Source organism: Stylophora pistillata, chromosome 10 (genome assembly GCF_964205215.1).
Source record: "Stylophora pistillata chromosome 10, jaStyPist1.2, whole genome shotgun sequence".
NCBI lineage: Eukaryota > Metazoa > Cnidaria > Anthozoa > Scleractinia > Pocilloporidae > Stylophora > Stylophora pistillata.
The window spans coordinates 18,683,742-18,706,500 of record NC_142528.1 but is presented as its reverse complement, the minus strand read 5'-3'; the positions used below and the strand labels follow the sequence as shown (position 1 = coordinate 18,706,500).

At 38.7% G+C, this 22,759-nt stretch overlaps 1 protein-coding gene and 1 pseudogene across 2 annotated transcripts in view; both read right to left on the bottom strand.

Annotated features, from left to right (window-relative positions):
• LOC148722109 (uncharacterized) overlaps nt 1-7,760 on the bottom strand; it is a 7,862-nt pseudogene extending 102 nt beyond the window's left edge.
• The window catches only part of LOC111321898 (thioredoxin domain-containing protein 11), a 21,885-nt gene extending 1,684 nt beyond the window's left edge, over nt 1-20,201 (bottom strand). Inside the window, exons 1-12 of one of the 2 annotated variants that reach the window (XM_022924899.2) lie at nt 20,035-20,201; nt 19,543-19,756; nt 18,871-19,008; nt 17,806-17,886; nt 17,275-17,365; nt 15,709-15,812; nt 14,622-14,690; nt 13,887-14,021; nt 11,784-12,596; nt 10,671-10,725; nt 9,977-10,125; nt 8,506-8,618 (exon numbers count right to left, since the gene is read on the bottom strand). In XM_022924899.2, the coding sequence (XP_022780634.1) occupies nt 8,506-8,618; nt 9,977-10,125; nt 10,671-10,725; nt 11,784-12,596; nt 13,887-14,021; nt 14,622-14,690; nt 15,709-15,812; nt 17,275-17,365; nt 17,806-17,886; nt 18,871-19,008; nt 19,543-19,756; nt 20,035-20,114 (2,042 nt within the window). In that variant the 5' untranslated portion in view covers nt 20,115-20,201. The remainder of the gene's footprint in view (nt 1-8,505; nt 8,619-9,976; nt 10,126-10,670; nt 10,726-11,783; nt 12,597-13,886; nt 14,022-14,621; nt 14,691-15,708; nt 15,813-17,274; nt 17,366-17,805; nt 17,887-18,870; nt 19,009-19,542; nt 19,757-20,034) is intronic. The other variant, XM_022924898.2, reaches the window with a different exon arrangement.
• Nucleotides 20,202-22,759: the final 2,558 nt, after the last annotated feature.

Genomic DNA, 22,759 nt, shown 5'->3' with positions numbered 1-22,759 from the left:
AAAGAGAAAGAAATATAATTACGGTAATTACAATGCACAATGTACACCTATTAAAAATTTGTACACCTATTAAAAATAAGTAGAATAAACAAATTCCAACTCTTAGTATCTTTATCTTAAACTAATTGGAAAGAGTATTTTTCAAAGAAAAGATAATGATCCAAGTTAATATGTTGCATTTGCAATATAATCATTTCGAACCTTTCCGCGAGAAACATGACTATAACATGCAAGGATCCAAAAACTTTCCCTTCCTCGTAACCAGTGTTTCTGTTGATACACATGAAATGTTTCAATGCCTTCCAGACCTAAGCTTACTATATAATTGGATGCTCTCACATTTAACACTTACAAATAAATCAGCGATAAACCTTCTTCGATTTGTGGCTTGTTCTGTGGTGGCCATTATGAAAACAATTACGCACATGTGGTATGAAACGAATTGCGCCTTGACCTGGGGGCTAGAAATCTTCGCTGATCCACTCGTTCATCATTCTCGGCAAGTGAATAGACTTTCTGCGAAATTTTGATTGTCGAAGCTAAGAAAGTACCATTCATTATCATATTGAAAACAAAACCTCATTAAAATTAACTTTCAACGCACTTTAAAACACGCCTACTAACACTAGTATCGTCCACAGACCTCTTCAGTTGTATACGATGTTTCGTTTCGTTGTTTATACGGAACTGTGAGAGAGGGTTATTTAAACAACCCGCCCAGACCAACTTCAATGGCTTTGTAGTGCTGCCGTACGTACAGGGTGTTTCCGAGAAAATAAGTCGCATAGATATATATGTATCTAATATGTATCATATTAGATACATATGATGCACATATGTATCTAATACCGCAGTTCAAAATATATGAACTTCATATATTTCATTGTATCTGATTTATCACTTTCACGGGTTTCTTACGAATCAACTTAACGGCCTGCTCCCAGTTGGCTTGTTAGCTCAATTGGTAGAGCGCTGCACTAGTATCGCAGAGGTCAGTGGTTCGAATCCCGTACAGGCCTGATTTTTTTCAGGTCTGATTTTCGCTATTGCTTAAATAGCGCTATCTACTGCGAGGATCGTGCATCATATGTATCTAATACCGCAGTTCAAAATATATGAACTTCATATATTTCATTGTATCTGATTTATCACTTTCACGGGTTTATTACGAATCAACTTAACGCCCTGCTCCCAGTTGGCTTGTTAACTCAATTGGTAGAGCGCTGCACTAGCATCGCAGAGGTAAGTGGTTCGAATCCCGTACAGGCCTGATTATTATTATTTTTTTTTTCAGGTCTGATTTTCGCTATTGCTTAAATAGCGCTATCTACTGCGAGGATCGTGCATCATATGTATCTAATACCGCAGTTCAAAATATATGAACTTCATATATTTCATTGTATCTACTAAAAAAAAAAACCTAAAAAAAACACCAATAACAATAAAATCAACATTCCACAATAATTACACTAACACAAATAACAATGATAACAATAGATAGACAATTAATAAATTAATTACAACAGAGTAGAACTCAGTTTCACTGTGCAATAGTCACATGATGAAATGTTCGTAGCCTCATTCACGATTGTGTGACAACAGCACTAGGGATCCTGAAATAATTCCACTCGCTCTTCGTGTTTATCAGTTGATCTTGTTGAACCTTATTGATCTGGACTGACTCTGAGATCTGTCTCAGCATAGAGTCACCCTGAAACACTCCCGTGACATTCATTGTGAACCATGGAATGTTACCGTCATGTTTCTCACATGAATGCCTCCACATAACTGAACTTTGCTCTCTCTGTTCCAAAGCTCGCAGACGTTCCTTCCCACGGGTGTATGCACTTCATGACGTCTCCCCGATGTATCTACTGCGGCAAAGTTGACACACTAGCTCATAGGTGACACCAGTACTCCGGCAAGGGCCTTTTCCACCGATGCTGCAGACCAGACAGTTGATGTTGTTACATCGATTTTCTCTGAACGGGTCTGACCTCTGCAAAATCCGCTTTAGAGTCACATCAGACTGCTCGACCACTTTGACCTTGAATCCTTAATCTCTTCCATGTACCGATTTTTCAGCTCCGAGGCTGGAGTTGCTGGCACGAATGTCACCGTGTCAAACCCTCCCTTTCTGTACCAGGATTCCCGCTTTTCTCTTCTCTTCTCTTCTGATCTCGTTCTATCCGCTTCCATTCTCTCGGTCTGTACAAGGGTTGCTCACCACTCGCGTCCAGCTCTATCATACGATTGTATGCTTTCAGTGCTGACCGCACAACCTCGGTTCTGAACTTCTGATTATAGCCAGAGTACTGTAGGCGCAACATCATGTGGTTCACGTGGCCGACAACAACTTCCCAAGGAAGCTCCCTGCTGCAGTTGAATAATATCCTCAAGACCTCTTGAGTGAGTATGGTTCTTTTACCTCTCCAAGACATGGCTGACCTGGCATTGACCACACACTTTGATGCCACATCCTTAGAATAAAACTCGTGCAAAACCACACTCACTTTATTCTCTCCTTCTCCCACACCCTGTGCCCGCCTCGACTCCACCCAAACTTTCAAATTAAGGATGGGCAGTTTGCCATCTACATGTTGCGAAGGGTAATCAGCTTCTAACGAAATGGACGGGTGAATGCTGTTTCCAATCTTCTACACCAGATTCATGCATCTTTTATCAGCTTTCATGGCCAGCTCTTGTTCAAGGAGGTCTTCACCTCGGATAACCCTACCCTCACTCTCAATAAACCTAAGGCCTGCACCGGGAACATCTACAACGACATTTATGTCATCGACATATCTCTTGTACATCCTCACCCTCAACCCGTTCTCATCCATCTTGGTCTTGAACTGCCTATCCCACCATACCATGAACAACTGAGCAAGAACGCCAGTAAGTTGTAAGCCTATCAGACCCCCCTTGGACTGCAGCTTTATCTGGCCGTCAAACTTGTACAAATGGTTTCTCATTACACAAGAAAAAACCACTTTCATTGCTTCAGTGAACATTCTCCTCACTGCATCTTCGTCGGGATCCTCAGCCGGAGGTAGCCAAGGCCTAAACCTCTTGGTCCTATCCTCATCTAGGGCACAACCCGTGATGGTGGGCGGCCGGCCTCTGCTGGTTTTACGTCGAGGGAAGAATTGTAGCAACCCCGCCACTTCTAACTCCGCCTCAGATCTGTTTATTGCTAGATACAGCCCTAGTTCTTCCTTGTTCAGACCATCAACCCGTACACCGCTGGTGTAAAAAACTTCACAAACCTTCTCTATTGTAAAAGGTATGTCCAAACTCGGGTATAAAGCCTTCATATCTGCTGAGCAAATGACGACATCCTCTACGATACGGCTATGATTCACCCCCTTGAAGCCAGCCAACATCTCCTCGGTGTTTAAGCATACACTCTCCTCTGCCTTCCAAACCTCCGTCAAAATCATACTCATTAAATATGATAAGTTCCTGTTGTAAGCCGATATCGCTCCACATACTGGTCGAACCGGCGGGCCAACGTTTTGATTAAGTGTTGCTTTGCGATCTTTCCTCAACGTATACAAAGGCGCAAGTGTACAATCAGTCACAATCATGTTGTTCTTAATTCTAGCTTGCCCTCCCGTCACCTCACCCACAGAACCGAATGTGCATTAGCTTCTGCCTGTACCCTTTCATGCATTTCCTCTGCAACAGTGTGGTCATTCTCAACATGTGGTTGACACGCGACACGATAATTAACCAGAGTGTCAACCGCAAACCTCCCAGACTTGTCCGTCTGAAACACAATAGCAGCATTCCCCTTACTCCTTAAGGATCTCAGCCTTTGCTGTTCCTCACTCGTCAAATCACCTTTATCTATTTTCCTGCCTTGTTCGTCGACGTATTCCTCTGTTACTCTCATCAGTTTCCTCCTGAGGTGTTGCATATCAATCTCCTTGTCACCTTCCAACACATTCGACAAGCAGACTCTCTTGTTAAACGGAAGATCCGGTGGTCGCAGGTAACGCAAATGAAAGGCCCCATTTTCAACATCAAATGGCCACGCCCTTCCTTCCCCTCTCTCCACCCGTATCTCCTCCGAGCCAGATATTTCATCCACAACATTTCGAAGCGCCGACCAGCGTAGCTTTGCCAACCCTTTCTCAATCTGGTTCTTGCATGACATCAGGTTGATCTTCTCATAAAAAGCAAACCTCGGTGGAAGGCACAACACTTTCTCCTCCTGACGGGTTAATTCTATGCCTCCATAACACCTGGGGTTGGATGAGAATGTTGATGGGATAGACTGATCTGCAACCGTTATCCCTTCAACTTCGGACACACAATCAGCCACATTCTCCGCGCCAAACTTTTCTAACAAGAATTTGACCTTCCTTTTCCTCTTTCTCCTCAGAAACAACCAGTGCCTCCGTTTCTCTCTCTCCCATACACTTTCGAAATCACATTTCACTCCTTCGTGCCACAAAACACGTTCCTTTTTCCTCCAAACCTTGGTGTTGTTGTACCGTTCCTTTCTTACAACTGCCCACGCATCACGCAGTTTCCATTTCATAACCATGTTTATGAGCGTCGTTCTCCGTCGTTCAGGCAATCTCAAACACAACCTTGTAGAAAGACTCTCGACCGATGGTAAGGGTATCTTTTTTCATGACAGATCCCCAAGTAAATCCGCTACATAACACGCGCTCTGCAGTCTGTTGGTCTGATCCATTGTGCGTCTCATAGCCTCTAAAACCCGAGCGGGATTCCGACATTTTTGCGAAATTTTGACTGGGTTCATAATGAATGTCACGGGAGTGTTTCAGGGTGATGCTATGCTGAGACAGATCTCAGAGTCAGTACAGATCAATAAGGTTCAACAAGATCAACTGATAAACACGAACAGCGAGTGGAATTATTTCAGGATCCTTTTTGACTTCCTTGTGCGTGACGGGCAATGAATCAATCAAACGCTCTTCAACTCTAAACACTGCGTGTTCGCCTCCTGCTGTTGACGACAAAGGTAGGCGTGATAAGGCGTCGGCGACCGCATTCTGTTTAATTGGAACAAATCTAATGTCGTAATCAAAAGCTGCAAGCATTATTGCCCAACGTTGTAGCCGCATAGCCGCCAGGGATGGAATTGCCGTTTTTGGCCCGAAAATCCGCTCTGAAGGCTTGTGGTCGGTAAGGATCGTAAAATTTCGACCATAAAGGTATAGATGGAACCGCTCTAATCCAAATACAATTGTCAGAGCCTCTTTATAAATCTGACCGTTCGTGTTCGTTAAGCGTTCGCGATGCGTAAGCGATGGGACGACATATGCCATTGGAATAGACGTGCATTATAACCGCGCCCAGACCATAAGGCGAGGCGTCCACGGATAGTTCTACAGGGAGTTCTGGGTTGTAATGCCTCAAGGTAGTTTCTGATGTGAGCGCTCGTTTCACGTTGCTGAATGCTTGTTCACAACTTGACGTCCAGTTCCACGGTCTATTGCCCAACAATTCATACAGAATGCGGTCGCCGACGCCTTATCACGCCTACCTTTGTCGTCAACAGCAGGAGGCGAACACGCAGTGTTTAGAGTTGAAGAGCGTTTGATTGATTCATTGCCCGTCACGCACAAGGAAATCAGTCATGCGACACGGGTAGACCCTGTGCTGTCCAAGGTGCTGGGACTCGTGAGACATGGTTAGCCTCAGCACACTGACGACTTGCGCCTTAAACCTTTCTTCAATCGTCGTTTCGAATTGTCTATCGAGCAGGATTGTTTGTTGTGGGGAGTACGGGTTATCATTCCTACACGGTACCAGAATGATATGTTGGAGGAATTACATACAGGGCACCCGGGCATCGTCCGTATGAAAGAGTTAGCTCGTAGCTATATATGGTGGCCTAACATTGATCTGGAAATTGAGTAGACGGTAAGAAGCTGTGGTAGTTGCCAGCGGGTTCGGAAATCACCCGCTGTAGCTCCACTTGTGCCATGGTTGTGGCCTAGCAACCCCTGGCACCGTATTCACATTGACTTTGCTAAGTACGAAAAGAAACATTATCTCATTGTTGTTGACGCGCATTCTCGTTGGCCCGAGATTTTCTACATGCCACAAAACACGACAGCAACAGCGACAATCGCGATCTTACAGGAACTATTTGCCAGATACAGAATACCAATTCACTGCGTTAGCGATCACGGGCCGCAGTTTCGCAGTGAATAATTTGCTCATTTCTTAAAAGTGAACGGTGTGAAACACGTACGGGTAGCACCTTATCACGCAGCGAGCAATGGGTTAGCGGAGCGTATGGTGCAATCGTTCAAGAACCACCTAAAGGCTTGCAAGGGCAGCAAACTTTCCATTCTGCAACGTATTGCGAACTTCCTCTTATCCTATCGGTCATCAAGACACCCCACGACTGGCAGAACACCCACCAGCCTGTTCCTGGGTCGCGAACTACGAACGCGGCTAACTCTCCTCTGCCCAAACTTAGAAGAGAAGGTCATGGATTCCCAAGCAAAGCAGAAGGCCACGCACGACGAACATGCCAAGTTCAGAGAATTTTATCCCGGGGACAGAGTTTCAGTGAAAGACCTCAGAAAAGAGGACACCTGGTGGCAAGGCTCGATAGCTGAGCGAAGTGGACCCAAGTCATACAGTATTAAATGACGGCAGAGTGTGGAAACGTCACGTCGATCACATGAGACGGGACGGCATGGGCAGGTCGGCATCAGAACCAGGTGGAGAGAGGAGTATCAGGACCAGTCCTTCACAATCGTGAATGAGGCTACGAACATTTCATCATGTGACTATTGCACAGTGAAACTGAGTTCTAGTCTGTTGTAATTAATTTATTTGTCTATCTATTGTTATCACTGTTATTTGTGTTGTTAGTGTAATTATTGTGGAATATTGATTTTATTGTTATTGGTGTTTTTTTTTGTTTGTTTGTTTTTTGTTTTTTTGTTTTTGTTTTTTTTGGTAAGTTTTTATATATAACAGCTTTATTGTAATCGTAATCGTAATTCACATTACATTACATTACATTACAATTGGGTTATAGAGGGAGGAACTTAATCCCCATATTAACTATACCCCATATTATAATTATAATAAATTACATATATCTATACAAATACTTTAATAATACATGCATGCGTAAGAATTTTAAAAATATGCTATTAATATATAAATCATTTAAAATAGACTTTTTTCAATGCTTTTTAAAAGCTATTTACAGATTCACGATCTACGACAGATGATGGTAGCTTATTCCAACAATCAATATATCTGTTCCAGAAAGAATATTTAAATACATCCGTGCAAAAAAAAGGCTTGTAAAGTTTATGAGTGGGAGTTTCTAGATTTTCTTTTACTGAGAGACATAGTATCATTAATGTTTCCAGGAGAATATCCCTTTATAAACTTAAAAAGCTGGAATAAGTCCAGGAATTCTCTACGATGAGCAAGTTTTTAAGTTTGTTTTTCTTTGTTTGTCTACTTTGGTGTTGTTGTTTTATCAGTTTTACTTTAGCGTCGTTGTTGTGAACCTAGATACCAGGTTATTGCTCGTGCAACGTTATGTGCTCGTGCAACGTTATATGACGTGGTCTGAGATTTGAAATTTCAAAAAAGAAACAACAACTTAGAGTTTAAATTTACAAGACACGTTTCGACATTCTCATGTCATCTTCAGTTGCAAATGAGCATTTAACTGTTGTACATTTGAATTCAAATTAAGGTACGTTACAAACTACGTGTCAGGGCTTACGTTACAGTTGAATGTTAAAAACGCGAACGATGTAAATAGCGCGTACTTGACTAGATCAAAAAATAAATAGATAAATAAAAAAATAATAAATGTAATAATAATAAAAATAAATTAAAAGACCAAGGAACAACATGATTAAAAGGAAAGAGACAATTCTAGATGTTTCAATTGCTGATTAACATCTAGAATTGTCTCTTTCCTTTTAATTATGTTGTTCCTTGGTCTTTTAATTTATTTTTATTATTATTACATTTATTATTTTTTTTTATTTATCTATTTATTTTTTGATCTAGTCAAGCACGCGCTATTTACATCGTTCGCGTTTTTAACATTCAACTGTAACGTAAGCCCTGACACGTAGTTTGTAACGTACCTTAATTTAAATTCAAATGTACAACGGTTAAATGCTCATTTGCAACTGAAGATGACATGAGCATGTCGAAACATGTCTTGTAAATTTAAACTCAAAGTTGTTTCTTTTTTGAGAGTTATTGTCACTCTGCTGTCTTTACGTCGATTTGAAATTTCTAACGAAACAACGAAACGAAACATCGCATACAACTGAAGAGGTCTGTGGACGAAACTAGTTTTGTAGTAGGCGTGTTTTAAAGTGCGTTGAAAGTTTCCAACAGTCCCAGACCCTCGCGCAACTCGTTCCAGACCTCGCCAGCGAAGTCGTTTCCAGAATGGCCGCCATAAAACAAACCAAACTACCAGAGAAAGGCTCACCTTTACATGATTATGTCATATCACTGTACCTTGCAATGGTAACACCTGTTAGCTTCTTAAAAAATCTTGCCACAGTTAGTAAAACTGGCCCCAGTGCTTGACAATAACCACACCATGGAGAATAGTACAGCAAGAAAACGTCCTGCCACATAAGTTTGAAAGAAAGATGCTTCAGAAACTATACCATTTTTCAATCCATCATCATAAGAAGAGTAATGTGAACTGTGAAATTATGACACTTTCCGCAATTTGAGAAACGTTAACCTCTCAAAAAAAAACAAAACAAAAAAATAATAATACTAAGATAAAATGCTCCAAAAAGTGGACTGAGGACGCCGATATTTTGATTCTCATCTAGCAACCTGGCCACAAACATGAACAAAGCAGTCTCGTCCTTCTATATTTCAACCATCAACTTACAGCGACACAAACGAGGCATTGATGGCTTGAGAAAGACTTTTTTATAATAACCAGAGCGGCAGCTGCTTATGAGCCGCGTATTTAGGTCTTGCTTTCCTTAGCATATTCAAAGCCGATACTGGAAGGGCTATATTATTTTTTGAGTCTCAAAATGAATCGAGTAGTAAATTTCAGTGAAGACTTATTAATGGACAACAATAATGTGGTTTCAGGAGCATACCGAAAATGTTGAAATTGTCTTCTCTGTAACTTAGTGAATATGTTCACCTCACGCATTGTACCACTATCAGATTTTGTTCGTAATACTTTCAATCAATAACTTATACATAACAGCAGACAGGCATAGGCTACTCCCAAGAGAACAGGAATAATCGAATTCAATTTTCCTTGTCTAATCTGAAGTAACCAGTTCTGTAATTGTCAATCCTGTTCGCTTGTTGCTAAGTTTTACTTTACGCATTAAGGTGATTCCTCAGAAAATTAAAAAAAACGGTTTTTGAAGTAACACTTGAAAAAAAACTTCATAGGCAGAACTTCTCGAGCGTATGGAACAAATTGATAAATAATTTATGTAAAAATCACGAAATTTTTAAACGACATCGACTGAAAACTTTCTTCGAGTCGTTGCTTTCCAGGTTAATTTGCACCTTTGAGTAACGGGCTTTCTGCTTCTCTAAAGAGCAACTAAAAGTACCAGAGCAATCTACTCAGCCTTAGGAAATGGTAAGATCTGATATCTAATCGAAATCTTCATAGAATAAACGGCATTTTGGTTCACCGCAGGTTAAATTAAATATATTCTTTGAAAAATTTGAATTTGGTTCACACATGAAGAAAGGGGTCGATGAATCTATTTTTGACAACGTATATCATGAGTAAAGGAACAAAGGAAGATTAAAGGGGATGCAACACTTTAAAAGACCATAAAAAGTTAAATTACTTCTGATTAAAACGTTCAGTTGTGTACAATCAGTAATTCTTAAAAGGTGCTGGCTCTCCGGCTTCACGTAATTAAAAATTGCTTTGTTATATTATTCATTCAACTTCGATGAACATGACTTCTTCTCACGCTCTACCAACCTTGGTTTCATCCAACACCACTTCATTAAAATTTGACGCCACAACCTCGACTACGCAGGCTTGTGATTGTGGACAGCCATGAGAAGTAACATGAGCAGATCTTAAACGTCTCGTTAGATTTCCCGCCATGTAAGCCATGATAAACTCAACTGCAAAGAGAATTGTTTGTGTGATTTTCTTCATGCTCATATCATTCATTTGCAAAGTGTAGTGGGGGAGATATAGAGCCCAATAATTCCTTTTACTATCGAAGGGAATACCAACTGCTTGTTCCACTGGCAAAAAATAGGCAACTGAAACAAATATACAAATACTGAAACACACTACACATAATCAAAGTAAACCATCGTCACATATGACACGCAGAAATAAATTTAAGGTGACACTACAATCTTGTGAGCCTTCCCAGAATCAAGCAGTCATTTTACGAGCCAATGCGCCAACACGATATCGAGAGGTAGCCGATCCAGCCACTGCGAGGGATTGTTCTCCTGACAAGTAATAAGTTGTAATACAGACACAACTGCAACCTTCTTGTGCCGTACTGAAATCACCTCTATTTCCCACAGAACAGCAAAAATCTACCGGGCGATAGACAAACAGTTTTCAGTGCTTTTCAGATCGTAGAATTTTGCTACAGATATAAAAATAATTTCTAAGGGGAGAAATTAATATTAAAGCAAATCATCTTTACCAATTGAAGAGTTTGTGATTTCCAAGTTCTTATCGAGGACAAATTGAACATCATTCTAAAAGAGATAACAAGTTTAGACACGGTTCTGGTTAATGAAAAATTTTTAATTATTAAGACACCAGAGCAGAGCCAAAGGCTACCTGTAGTGACTGAAACACTGTTTTTATATGTGGTCTATAAACGTCAACGTCCTTTGATAATTTGCTGATTGGGCAGGAAAAAGGACCGAAAAAACAGAATAAACGCTTCAGAAGTAAACAGTGTGGTCTGAAACTGTAATTGATTAGAAGTGAATCTTAAACCTCTTATCAAGCTGTTCTTTGATCGCGTGATAAAAAGCCCCTATTTTTGGTGTCCAGGTCCGCCTACTACCAGTGCGCGTTAAATACATAATTAATTATTTTACAGGAAACGTTGTAGAAAATATCAAGACCGCTTTTGGTAACTGAGAGCTGTAGCAAATGCTTTAGGTAGTAAACGTTTCTTGTAAATCAACGGTAGGTGAGTTGGGGCTATAGTAAGTAATGAATGGTTGTAGTGAATCCAACTGGAGTAGGAAATCCTCACTAGGTTACTGAGGGGTTGTGCGGAAATGCCAAATACACATGCTGTCCATAAGGTATTCTATATTAATAATTTATTGAAAAAGAATGGTTAAACAATTCTTGAGAAGGTTGTACGATGGGGTTTCACTATATGAGCAAACTGCTTCTTGGGGCAGTTATCAGTTTTTTAAAAGAAATATTACGCTGCTTTAGCAGACAGTTTAAATACTTCACTGATTATCGACCAGAAGTTAATAGCGGTTAACTGGACCACCAAAACAAATCTTTAAAAGCTTTTGTTTCTTGCATCAGCCCTTTGCCCAAGCAAAGTGTTCTGGAGAAGGGCTATCCTTTCAAACATTAACTACCAAAAATCTGCAATGAGAGTTTATTGTTATATATCTATTGCTATCGACTTCTGGCTGACAATCAACAAATTGGCTGACTTAACAATTCAACTGAAAAAAAAAAGGATCATAAAAATGAAGGTTGGCATATCATAATAGGAGTGCTTACTGTCTGGAGTTGGAGGACACATGAAACAAAGCCACTTTTAAGGATATTTTACCTTGAAATCGGCAATAACTAAAGCAATCTTGTCCTCAGGAGTCCAGCTAACACCAAGTCTTTCAGCTACTGTCCAGTGCTCAATGGAATCCACAAGAAAAAAATTCACCGATCGGTTACTAGTGCAACCTGCCCCAGTGAACTTGCTTACTGGGTCCATTGCTCCACAGTTGTCATTAGGGATAGAAGATCCTTTCAATTTGGGGGTAACAGAATTAATCAACTCATCAAAAATACCACTCACGCTGTCATCCATTTGCGTTCGTGTTTCTTGCTGCGGAAACTCCCCTTGTCGAAGGTACGACAAAACTTTAGTGCTTTCTCCCATCTCGGGAGTGCAGCAGATACTTGAAACAATACGTACAAAATAGGGGGGTCTAAAGGAGCTGCAGCCATAACCAAAAGAGGATAATGATGACAAAATATGATCTCTAACAGAAAACGGTAGTCTGAAGGTGTTCGTTTCTATACGGAGGCCGCGCTCAGGACGTGTGTGGCATAGATTACAGATACTAAAGCTCTTCCTCTGCAAGGGGTGATCCGATATTTTAACTTTAAATGACTGGCAATTCCAATGTATCCGTTGATGTAGTGATCTGAGAACATTGAACTCTCCCTGGTCAATACTGTTGACAGTGAGTGGCCCTTTCTGGTACATAGTTCTTGTAGTTAGTTGGTCTACATTTAATTGTATTGATTCCACTACAGTGCTGTATATTCTAATGGCTCCTTTAGAATGTTTAGAGGAGCTATTTACTTTACGTGAAGCGACGTCGCATGAGCCGTTAAAATACTGACTTGCTGCGTGAATATACTGCAATAAGAAAAAACACTATTACTCAAACCATAAGCGCAAACAAAATCTCCCCTCTACATACATAAATACTTATGGCCAATCTTACAACACCGTGCCGGGGACTTTTCCAGATTGCTTGTAGCAGTTTACAATGAATAAAGGCAAATCTAACAGATGCCCCCAATTTCTAGTAAACGGGCTAGACCACAACAACGGGAGCTACGTTCCCTACTCTTTGCGATAAGTGTGTGGATTCTTTAACGTCCCCTGCTAACCGGTACAGAGAAGATGCAGGAGACAGGGCCTACGGTTTTTCTTCCTTATCCAAGAAAACTAGAATGTCTAACCATTTGCAGATATCATAGCAAAGGCAGCACATTCTCCTCTGTTATTTTAAGACCCAGAGTATTGGTTCGGTCTGGGGGTTGAATCCTCGACCTCCCGCAAGGCAGTCCGGCGCTCAACAACACTGATGAGCTAACCCTCTAAGTCACGAATATTATACCTTCTAACATACAAATATTATACCCTCTAACACACAAATATTATACCCTCTAACACACAAATATTATACCCTCTAACACACAAATATTATACCCTCTAACACACAAATATTATACCCTCTAACACACAGTTATTGTAAAGTGCGAAAAGACTGGCGTAGCTGGGTCCCATTTTGGTACCCATGGCTACACCATTGATTTTTTTATAACAACTGTCCCGGTATAAAAAAATATCTGATTGTTAACACTGGTTCAGCTAAGCAGAGTAGTGTCTCTTGACAGTGCCTTTATCGAAAAAAATGTTGGAGGGCTGTTGGAGGGCACGTTACCGTGTTCAGTACCTATGGCGTAGCTCCACCGTTCCTTATTTACACAACCCACAACACTTCGATAAGCTTTGACAAAAGGCTAACATTTGAAACCTCAGCTTAGAGTACCCAGCTACGAAGACCAAGTCACATCAACTCCGAGTTGATAAAACCAAATTATCAAGAAACGTAAGTCGATCGTGATTAGTCGGTGTCAATCCGTCGGTAATGTTAGGGTGTTCAGTTCGTTTTTTTGATGTGTACATGTCGTTTATAAGTTGTTAAAATGGTGTTTTTATATTGTTGAGATCTATTGAGTGGAGCCTGCTCTAAATTTGTAATTAACTTTAGCTACCCAGATTGAGTCAGTCGTTGAAAGTGATTAGTGCTGTGGGCTGCCAGAGCCTGGTGGTTTGTTTGTTGCAAGTCTCGACGACTTGTTAAGGTCCTGTGTTAAAACAGTATTATTTGAGAAGGGATACATAAAATGAACCTACCGTGTGCTGCAGATGCTCATTTACTGTGTTCATGTTAAGTTTCAATGGAAGGAAAAGAATAAGAGCTGGTCCTTTACTGAGATGATGCACGAGACTCTTTTTTGTTGCTGTAGTAGGTGTAAGTTGAACCACAAGCTGAAGAGGAAAAGAGACCCAAGAGAAGCAATTGCTTTAACTCTTTTAGTTGAATTACAGTAAACCTTTTAATAGGAAAAAGCTCCAAATCATTCTTGCAGACGGAGTATTTTGAAAAATATCTCTTTAGGCCGGTTGCAAGAATTTCACAGGTGGAATTCAATAATTATATTTTCTTTGGAAAGATTTCAGAACCATAACAAAAAACTGGAAGGGCAAAAACAACCTCTGATTGTAATTGCTTTTCTCCTAGTGTTTAAAGAATCTTACCTGCAACAAATGCAAATACTGTTACAGAAGTGCAACTCAGTAGCTGCATTTACTGTGGATTAACTATGGTTCTTCTTTTATTAGCCCATCAACATTCTATCGTTTTGATCATTTTCAGGGTTTGTTTCCTTGTAGCTAGGCCTGTTCCAAGCGTTCAGGCAGTAAAACAGAGCGATACAGTGGGGGCAGATTGACAAACCCAACCCAAACCTCCCTGGTCTTTTGGCTTTGCCGCTACTATTGCACCGTTTACTATAATTGTGCTTTGTTTTACAAACTGAACACCGTATAAGTATAAGATTAGAGGTATTCAGATCGCGTTTCTCTTACCTCACATCTGTTTGCATTAATCCAGTTAGTGAGGTTTTCCTTTGAGAAGTTGTAATTTGATGGATATTTCTGATATTAGAAACAGCACAATTTCACATACCTTTGAAAATAGAGTTTCCTTATTTTGATAATTTAAAGAGCTAACAAGAATGTTAAGGATTTTTTAAAAATGTTCTTTAACAATCAGGGAGCCATTGTGTTTACAAAATAAATTCTACCATGCCAATATAATTGGTTAATTTGAAAATGATTAAATCTAAAACTGATTCTTTTTAGTTGTAGTTTGTTGTTCTTGAGGTTATTCTTCTTCTCCTTTTTTTCTTGCCAGCAAAGATGCTAGACTTAGTGTAAAACACAATTATCTCATTATCTTATAATATCCTCCAGCACTACAATTAAACTCATTAAAACGTTGTATTTTAGGGTGATAGGAAAAAAACTGTCTAGATGGTATTTACCACCTTTTTTAAAGTTGACTTGGAATCTCTATATCTTACCTCCACCTGGTTACCCAATCCATTGCCAAGATTCAAAAATTAGTCCTAGAAATATTTCTTTTTTGACTTTTCAAGACAATGTATATACGTTTTAAAGGCAATATGATTGTAATTCTGTCAACAAGAATATCCAATTCAGGGATTGATCCGCAAAGTAAAAAGAGAGATAAGCAGGGCTGTGGTCTAGCAGTGCCCAGTGGCCCCTGGCACCTTACTTTAATTTGCTCTTAGGCGACTCAGGAATCATAGTTTTTTCATACAAAGCATATGCTGGGCACCTTGGATTTCACAGTTTCAGAGCACTGGGCTCCCTTCAACTTTTCTTAGAGCACAGCCTTGGATAAGGAAAGATATGATAGATCTGATGATACCACTTGGCAAATGTTTGAACTTAATAATCATATCAATGGTTGTAAGTTAAATAGACTAAATAAGCCTTTCAATACAATACAAAGAATTAACCTTGGAGGGGAAAAATAATAGTGCATAATGCACTATATCAAACATATCAAAATGGCTATTTTTTAGTCTCCCTTTTTTTTATAACAAAATTACTATTAATAAAAATAAATTTCGAATATCAAACTCACCATAACAGCCTTGTTATGGCAATGGTAAGACACTCCACTGTTATCAGCTTCTGCATCAGAAGCAAGCTTGCCATTTGTCAAAACAAGGAACAAAGGCTTGGACTCTAGAAATTACAAACCATCTTAAGTAACCTATATGAAGGGTTTTCCCTGTCATTATTGCTGTACATAAGCTTAAGCAGCAAGCCAGTTACACTGCAACCACCCATCAGATCAGTAAAAAAAAGCACTGTAAAAATCAGTACTTCTGTGCTGCATTACCAGAGAAGTTGTGTCCAATTATACTCTATGATAGAAAATCAACCAGCTACAATCAAACCTTTACTGAGTAGTCACCCTTGATAAATGGCTACATGGCCACTAATTAGTAGGGGGCTGACCATTTAAAACAGCTTGACACAAATTTAGATCTAGTGGTATGGCAAAAGTACATCAGTGAAACAAAATTGATCAAGAAATCTAAAGTTCATAACATTTTTGACAACAACACTGGACATGTTCTATAATTTACGAGAGCAATTTGAAAAGAGAATGGTTTCAAAAACCTTATTTCATTAGTTATGACATGTTAATGCAGATGAAGTTGCTAAACAGTATGTATATGTTATTCACCAGCCTGGAGGTCTGTATTGGGAAAAACCAGGCCCAAGGTCTTGGATATCACCCACAGCTGTAGTCTGAGGGCATTACTCAAGACAGACATGGACCAACCTAGGCTGGTGAATAACATTTTTATTTTTTTTCTTACACTTGACAAAATGCATGCTAAAACAACCAAAAAGATTTAGGGCTAGAAATAAACTGACCATTTTTTAGTACATAGATGAGAAAGATGAAGAAGATAAACAGAGATCATGATTAAAGAGAGGGGCTTCACCAAAACATTTTTATTTACGTAATTGGAATGGTAACTTAAAAGGCTTCCAAGTACTAAACTTTGAAACATTTTTTTGATAAGTATCTGTCATGATCTAACACCAGTAAATGGAGAAGACAAAAAAGTGCATAATATACACTTTTGAATGAACAACAGTATGGCTTGGCAAACACACAAAAGTTAAATGACTAATTAAAAGTGAAAATCTTAAAAAACTCAAAAAAACATTGATAAAAAACACTCTGAGATCTTACTGAAAGTATTGTTCATCACCCATGACGATTATTCTTCCACAAATTACCTCTGTTCAGTTTTAAATGCCATGGAAGGTCAAGTTTCAAGTGAATTCAAATGTGTGCCCTGAAGCTGTGAGAGTCTGCACTTTTGTTTTCTACAATGGCATGTATAAATTTTGTATTTCTTCTGCTGAAAAACTGAAATCAAATGCAACGCTTTTTCTAGCTAGACGTGAGGAGACTTACTGCGACTTTCACTCATCAAATATTTTCAGTTTCTGTTAGAAAAAATAAATTAATTGATGGTAGAAATGTCCAAATTTAAGGGACTCGCAAAATCTAGAAGAAAGAGATTTTATTAAAGATCTCAAAACTTAGCTCAGCATTTCACAAACAAACAAACTGTTTTGGAGAATTCAATAGAAGTAATGTCTTCAATCTATCCAAACACACCTTTTGCACTAAAATGCAATGTCAAACTGAAGAATATGCTGTATCTTGCACTGTCAATTGCTGTCTGGTTGAAATAAACTATGATCAGCTCCTAGATAGAAATAATCATTAGTGAGTGATAGAAAGGTGTTTTAGAATCAAAGAATTTAGTGAAGTTAATAATAGTGGCCTACTAACTGCCAACTAAGGAAAAAACACTAAAAGAATTTTAATTGGAGGGGGGGTGGGGACTTTAGACTCTCATGAGATCTTTTGTCAATCTGCATGATAAAAACTCTTAAATGTTCTACTTTGGGGTGTTTGAACAGTTACAACAATATCTAACTTCAAATCTTCATGGCCTTTCTCCAAGTCAGTAAACTAATTTTTACTACCATAAAAACACTCTTTTCAAACTGTCTCTTTGAAAAAAGAAGGTTTGAATGAATGTGATATTGTTCACTCCCCCGTACTTTAACTTTCCCCTTTCCCATGCCTCTTTTCTTGTAGAGAGAAGCATGTAAGAGCAATACAGTATTGTTTGTATATTACCTGGCTTTGCTTTGCCCAAGTAAGTTCTGCTTTGGTACCTATGTACATAAATGGTCTGATCACAGATTGAAGAAATGCAACCTGTAATGAAGTTGTTTCACTTAATCAAACAATTACCAATTCAAGCTGAAAAATTGTAAGGTTTTCATTAACTAATAGTAGTGGTAGTAATTAATGGATGGTGTTGCATGGATACCATGAAAACACTAAGCACAAGTACAGGTTGTTTTGTATGAAAAAAATGGCAACAGATTCCTGGTATTTCCCAACCAAAACAAAATTGATGTTGCTGAACAGGAATCAAAATGCCTGACATCAATTAATGGACTCAAAATATTGTTAAAATTGGCTAAGACTCCAATGACAGTTTTTAGTGTCTAGAACCTTGAAACAGACCTACACATGCATCTAAATTTAGGAAAACATTTTTACCGAAAGAAATCTTTATGTTGTAAGTCAGACAAAAGTATGTATCATCTTTCTATAAAGCTCAGAAATTACTGAAATTATCGATAGAGGACTGGAGAAATCATGCCTACAATTTCTTTAATTCCCCAAGTGATTACTATATCAAAACATTCTTTGAAAATGGTCATTAGATTAGCGTATTGCTGAAGTAGATTTTCTTTGTTAGACTTGCTTTCAGCAAATTAACCATATGTGAGACTGGAACAGGAACTAACTTTGTGTTACAAAGTTATGTTACACAAACTAATGTCACCTGATCATTGGTCAGGAACGTCCATAAAGAAAGGGTTGTTAAGTTTATAATTAAGGCATGTACAGTGTTTGCTCCCCTGGACCAAGATTTAGTGTCTATGTTCCCACTGGAGAGGTCTGTTGCAAAGAAAATATATTAGGACATTGTAGCTGTCTGTAATGGAGAGGTGTCTCAATCATAGATGCATTGTTGAAAGAGGAAGAGGTTCAACTGTACACTGTATGTACACTGTACCAAGCCAGATATTCACAACATTGCTACAACTTGCTTTTAAAAATTAATCTGAACCTATAGGCAGGTGACACTTTGAGCATAATTGCATTAATTTAGTAAGTACTACTCACCATTTTGAAAGCTTTGAGAACTCCTCTGTACTCCACTCCATGAAAATGTGAGTGGATTGCTACTAATTTTGGATACAAATCAATTTTTTGATGTAGAGAACAAGTGCCTAACCAGCAATTAATGGCGATGAAGGATACCTGTAAATAAATGATGGTTACAACTGGCAACTTTCCAGTTTCTGTGGTTCACACAAAATTTCTTTTTTGTCCAAACATTTACCTTATGTAGGCCAAATTAACTCTCTGTGTTTTTCAAATGTAACTCATTTTACACTAAGTGAAAAACTTTCAATTTAGATAGCTAAATCTTAGAATAGAGATATTGTAGAGTAAGTTATTGCACAATTAGTTCTTTTCATATTTCAGCATACTTCATGAAAATGTAGTTGCCCCTCCAGCGCCCCTCTGGATATCAGCCTCGTTGCTGAATGGGCCACCCTGGCTAAATAAAGTCTACCTACCTATGTTGTTTAGATTTTAAATTGGGCATCTGTAACCATATGTCCCTTGTGGAAATTGGCTTAGTTGACAAGGTAAGCGTGTGTCAAATAAACTACAGCTTAACTTAACCAAGTACAACTACAGAACTTCCACGAAACATACTAACAGTCGTATGTGTCTCAACTGAAGGTTGGTGTTCAGAGAAGAATACTTCTTGAACAGACAGCTTACCTCTCTATGAAGCATTTCAGCAGTATCATTGAACTCTTTGGCTGCAATCCATGACTGACCACACCAGGGTGCATAAAATAGTACAAAAGTAATCTTGTCTTTTCTAAGCAAGACTTTGAATGCCTCCATGGAACCATTTGATATTTCAATAACTTTTCCAGTATTGGAAAAAAATTTGCGGGATTTAGAAGGTTGCAAAAAGTTTGCATCTCCACTAGAAACAAGAACATAAGGTGAAGATTATGTAAAATTTTGATAAATGTAAAAACCGCATATAGTCAATCACTGAATGACTAACTAACTGACCGACAGGTCTACCAGCCAAGGATCAGTGATCAAATGATAACGATGACTGTATTTTCAAAAGAGTGTGTTCAAGATGGTCTATTTTTGTGTGCATCTGAAACTTGAATTCTATCAAATGAGTGTTTTTACAAATAAGATAACTATCTGGTGTGAAGAAATAGCTATGAATAATAGTTGGGAGCTTACTTGTCAAAAAACCACGAACATCTAGATAATAACAACTGTGAAATTCCATGAATGAGTAGAAACTGATATTTAAACAACATCACGGTAGCATTTTCTCTTGTTAGATCGTTGTGTTTTTGCGGACTGTAACTCTCCCCGCCATCTTGAAAATCTCGAGCCCAAAGTATTTTGTATTGTTTGTCAGCGGTTAATCCAACGGGGGAACGATCTTGTCCCCAGGTTATTCTCGGTCAATGTCTCGAGATGGTCCAGACTCGGCTTGTAACAGCCCCTTATTCAGTGGTAGCGATTTAAGGGCGGGCGAATGACGAACGGTGCTTTTAGTTGCCTGAGAAACGACTACTATCTAATTATTTAAGTTGTTTTAGAGTTCCTTGAAAAAATAAATCACTTGCTATGCAGGCAAGAGATATTTTTTGGGATAGGTGGGTTTTAGTGGGACACTCAATGTAATTGCAGACTACCCAACAGGTGTAACAGACAAGGCAAACTCCCTGTATGTGAAGAAATGTATTGTGGTTGCGATTAAACAGCTGAAAAATAAGATAAAATTAACACTCTATATCTATAAAGTGAATGAAATGTTAATGTACCTAGGTGTAGCATTTTTTTGCCTGGGCCTTGCGGGCTGGTTAAAATGTCTCTATTGTATCATTTCCAAACACCACTTCAAACTGAAATTAAGGCCAAAATATTAAAGATCTCACCAATCTGGTGACCTCTAATCAATGAGGTAGCCAAATTATAGCTTCAGTTCTCCAGTAGTTTCCCAGAAAATCAAAATTACTGCTTCCTGAATTTTCTGCTTCCTGATGCCAACTGTAGTGATCACAGAAATTTGAGCATTTGTTAGCCCACAAAACCTAACTGAGAGGGTGTTGCTCACACCAATCATTCTTAAGGGTATTTTGCTAGTACAGATGATGCTGCATATGTTGCTAACATGGATTTGAATTCATAAGGGTATAATTCTGGCACTTATCAAACTTAACAACATTGATGTCTACATCATAACCAAAGGTATTTAATTATAGAGTAGGTGATGTGAAGTTGAAATTATGAATACAATCCATAGCATACAAAGTACTTATGGTTGTTAACTTACATATATCTGTAAAGAACACTGTTATATGAATTAAGGCCCAACTGAGAAATGATGGGTTTCTCACTATCAATGTAAGAGATTAATAGGTTTCCTAGAAAAACAAGATTAAGGATCACAGGATCAAGGAACAAGGATCACTGGATCACCAATCAAGGATCACTTGATCAAGGATCAGTTCAAAATAAATAAATTAAATTAAATAAATTAACAGGCATGATTGATTGCTTATCTACGTGACTCAGTCAAGATCTCCTGTATGCTAAAGCAAAAATAAAAGAAAATACTAAAATACTGAAAAAGCCATAACACTTTGTGGAAGTGTCACTTTTTGCCTACTGACTATTAGGACTGTTATTGAAGATTGACAACTACAGAGCGGGTTTAGTTCTAAATTATCCTGAGTGTCGGTAGGTGATTGCATCTCTGACTTCCAGTGCAATTTCAAAGCACGAAGCCGCTTTTGGCGACTGGGAATTATTTGTTAGATCAACCAAGCTTGCGTGAAAATGCAAAGAATTGGAAAATAGTGATTTTGTCATCCATTGGCCGTGTCTACAAATGTCTCAGTGCAAAAGAAAGGTTTGTGTGAATGACAAAAAAAACGTTCTCTTTGTTAAAGCTATTGAGAAACAGAGAAACGGCAAACATCGTCCTTTATTTTGTTGGAAGTGATCAAGTGTGGGACTAAAGTTTCTGCCTGCTGTGCTTACTGGTGACAGAAAAAAGAAAAAACAATTCTTCCTTGTTAGTTGTCAGGTACTTTCTTAAAAAAAATCATGTAAGACTAAGAACTGATTCAATCCCTAGTGTGTGTCCATGAGATGTTTGACCTGTTGCCTCCATGTATACTCTAGGGGACTCACAACAACTCAGTGGAGCAATATAATCTTATCACTTTCCGAATCATGTCTCCTGTCAAATCCCGTCGGAAAAAACAACTGAAATGTCTTCTTCAAAGCAAGGGATTCTTCAGATGCATTCCATCTGCTTTTCCTTTAAGTATATGAGGTCAGTGAAAATTTGAAGAGATGAAGTTAAAGCAGCTGAAAATTTGCAGTTTACTCCGGCAGTCGCCAAAAGTGGCTTCGTGTTTTGAAATTGCACCGGAAGTCAGAGATGCAATCACCCACCAACACTCAGGATAATTTAGAAATTTCATGTGAATATCGCATATGCACAAGTAAACCCACTCTATAGCTGTCAGTCTTCAATAGCAGTCCTAATAGTCGGTAGGTGAAAATTGACACATCCACAAAGTGGTATGGCTTTTTCAGTATTTAGTATTTTCTCTTATTTTCGCTTTAGCATATGGGAGATCTTGACTGAGTCATGTAGACGAGCAATCAATCATGCCCATTAATTTATTTTTGAACTGATCCTTTGATCTTTGATCCTTGATCTGGTGATCCAGTGATCCTTGATCTTGATTTTCCAGGAAAATGAGATTAATGGAGCATAGGACTGTGCCCTGCAATACCTCAGATTCTACTTGTTCTGCAGATGAATAGTCATGGTGAGTTGCAAATTCAACTGCTTCTTAAAATATGCTAGTGGATGCTAAATTGTTCTGCAAACACGCTCCTGTAGCCAGAACTTTTTAGACAGTACAAACCTCTGAAA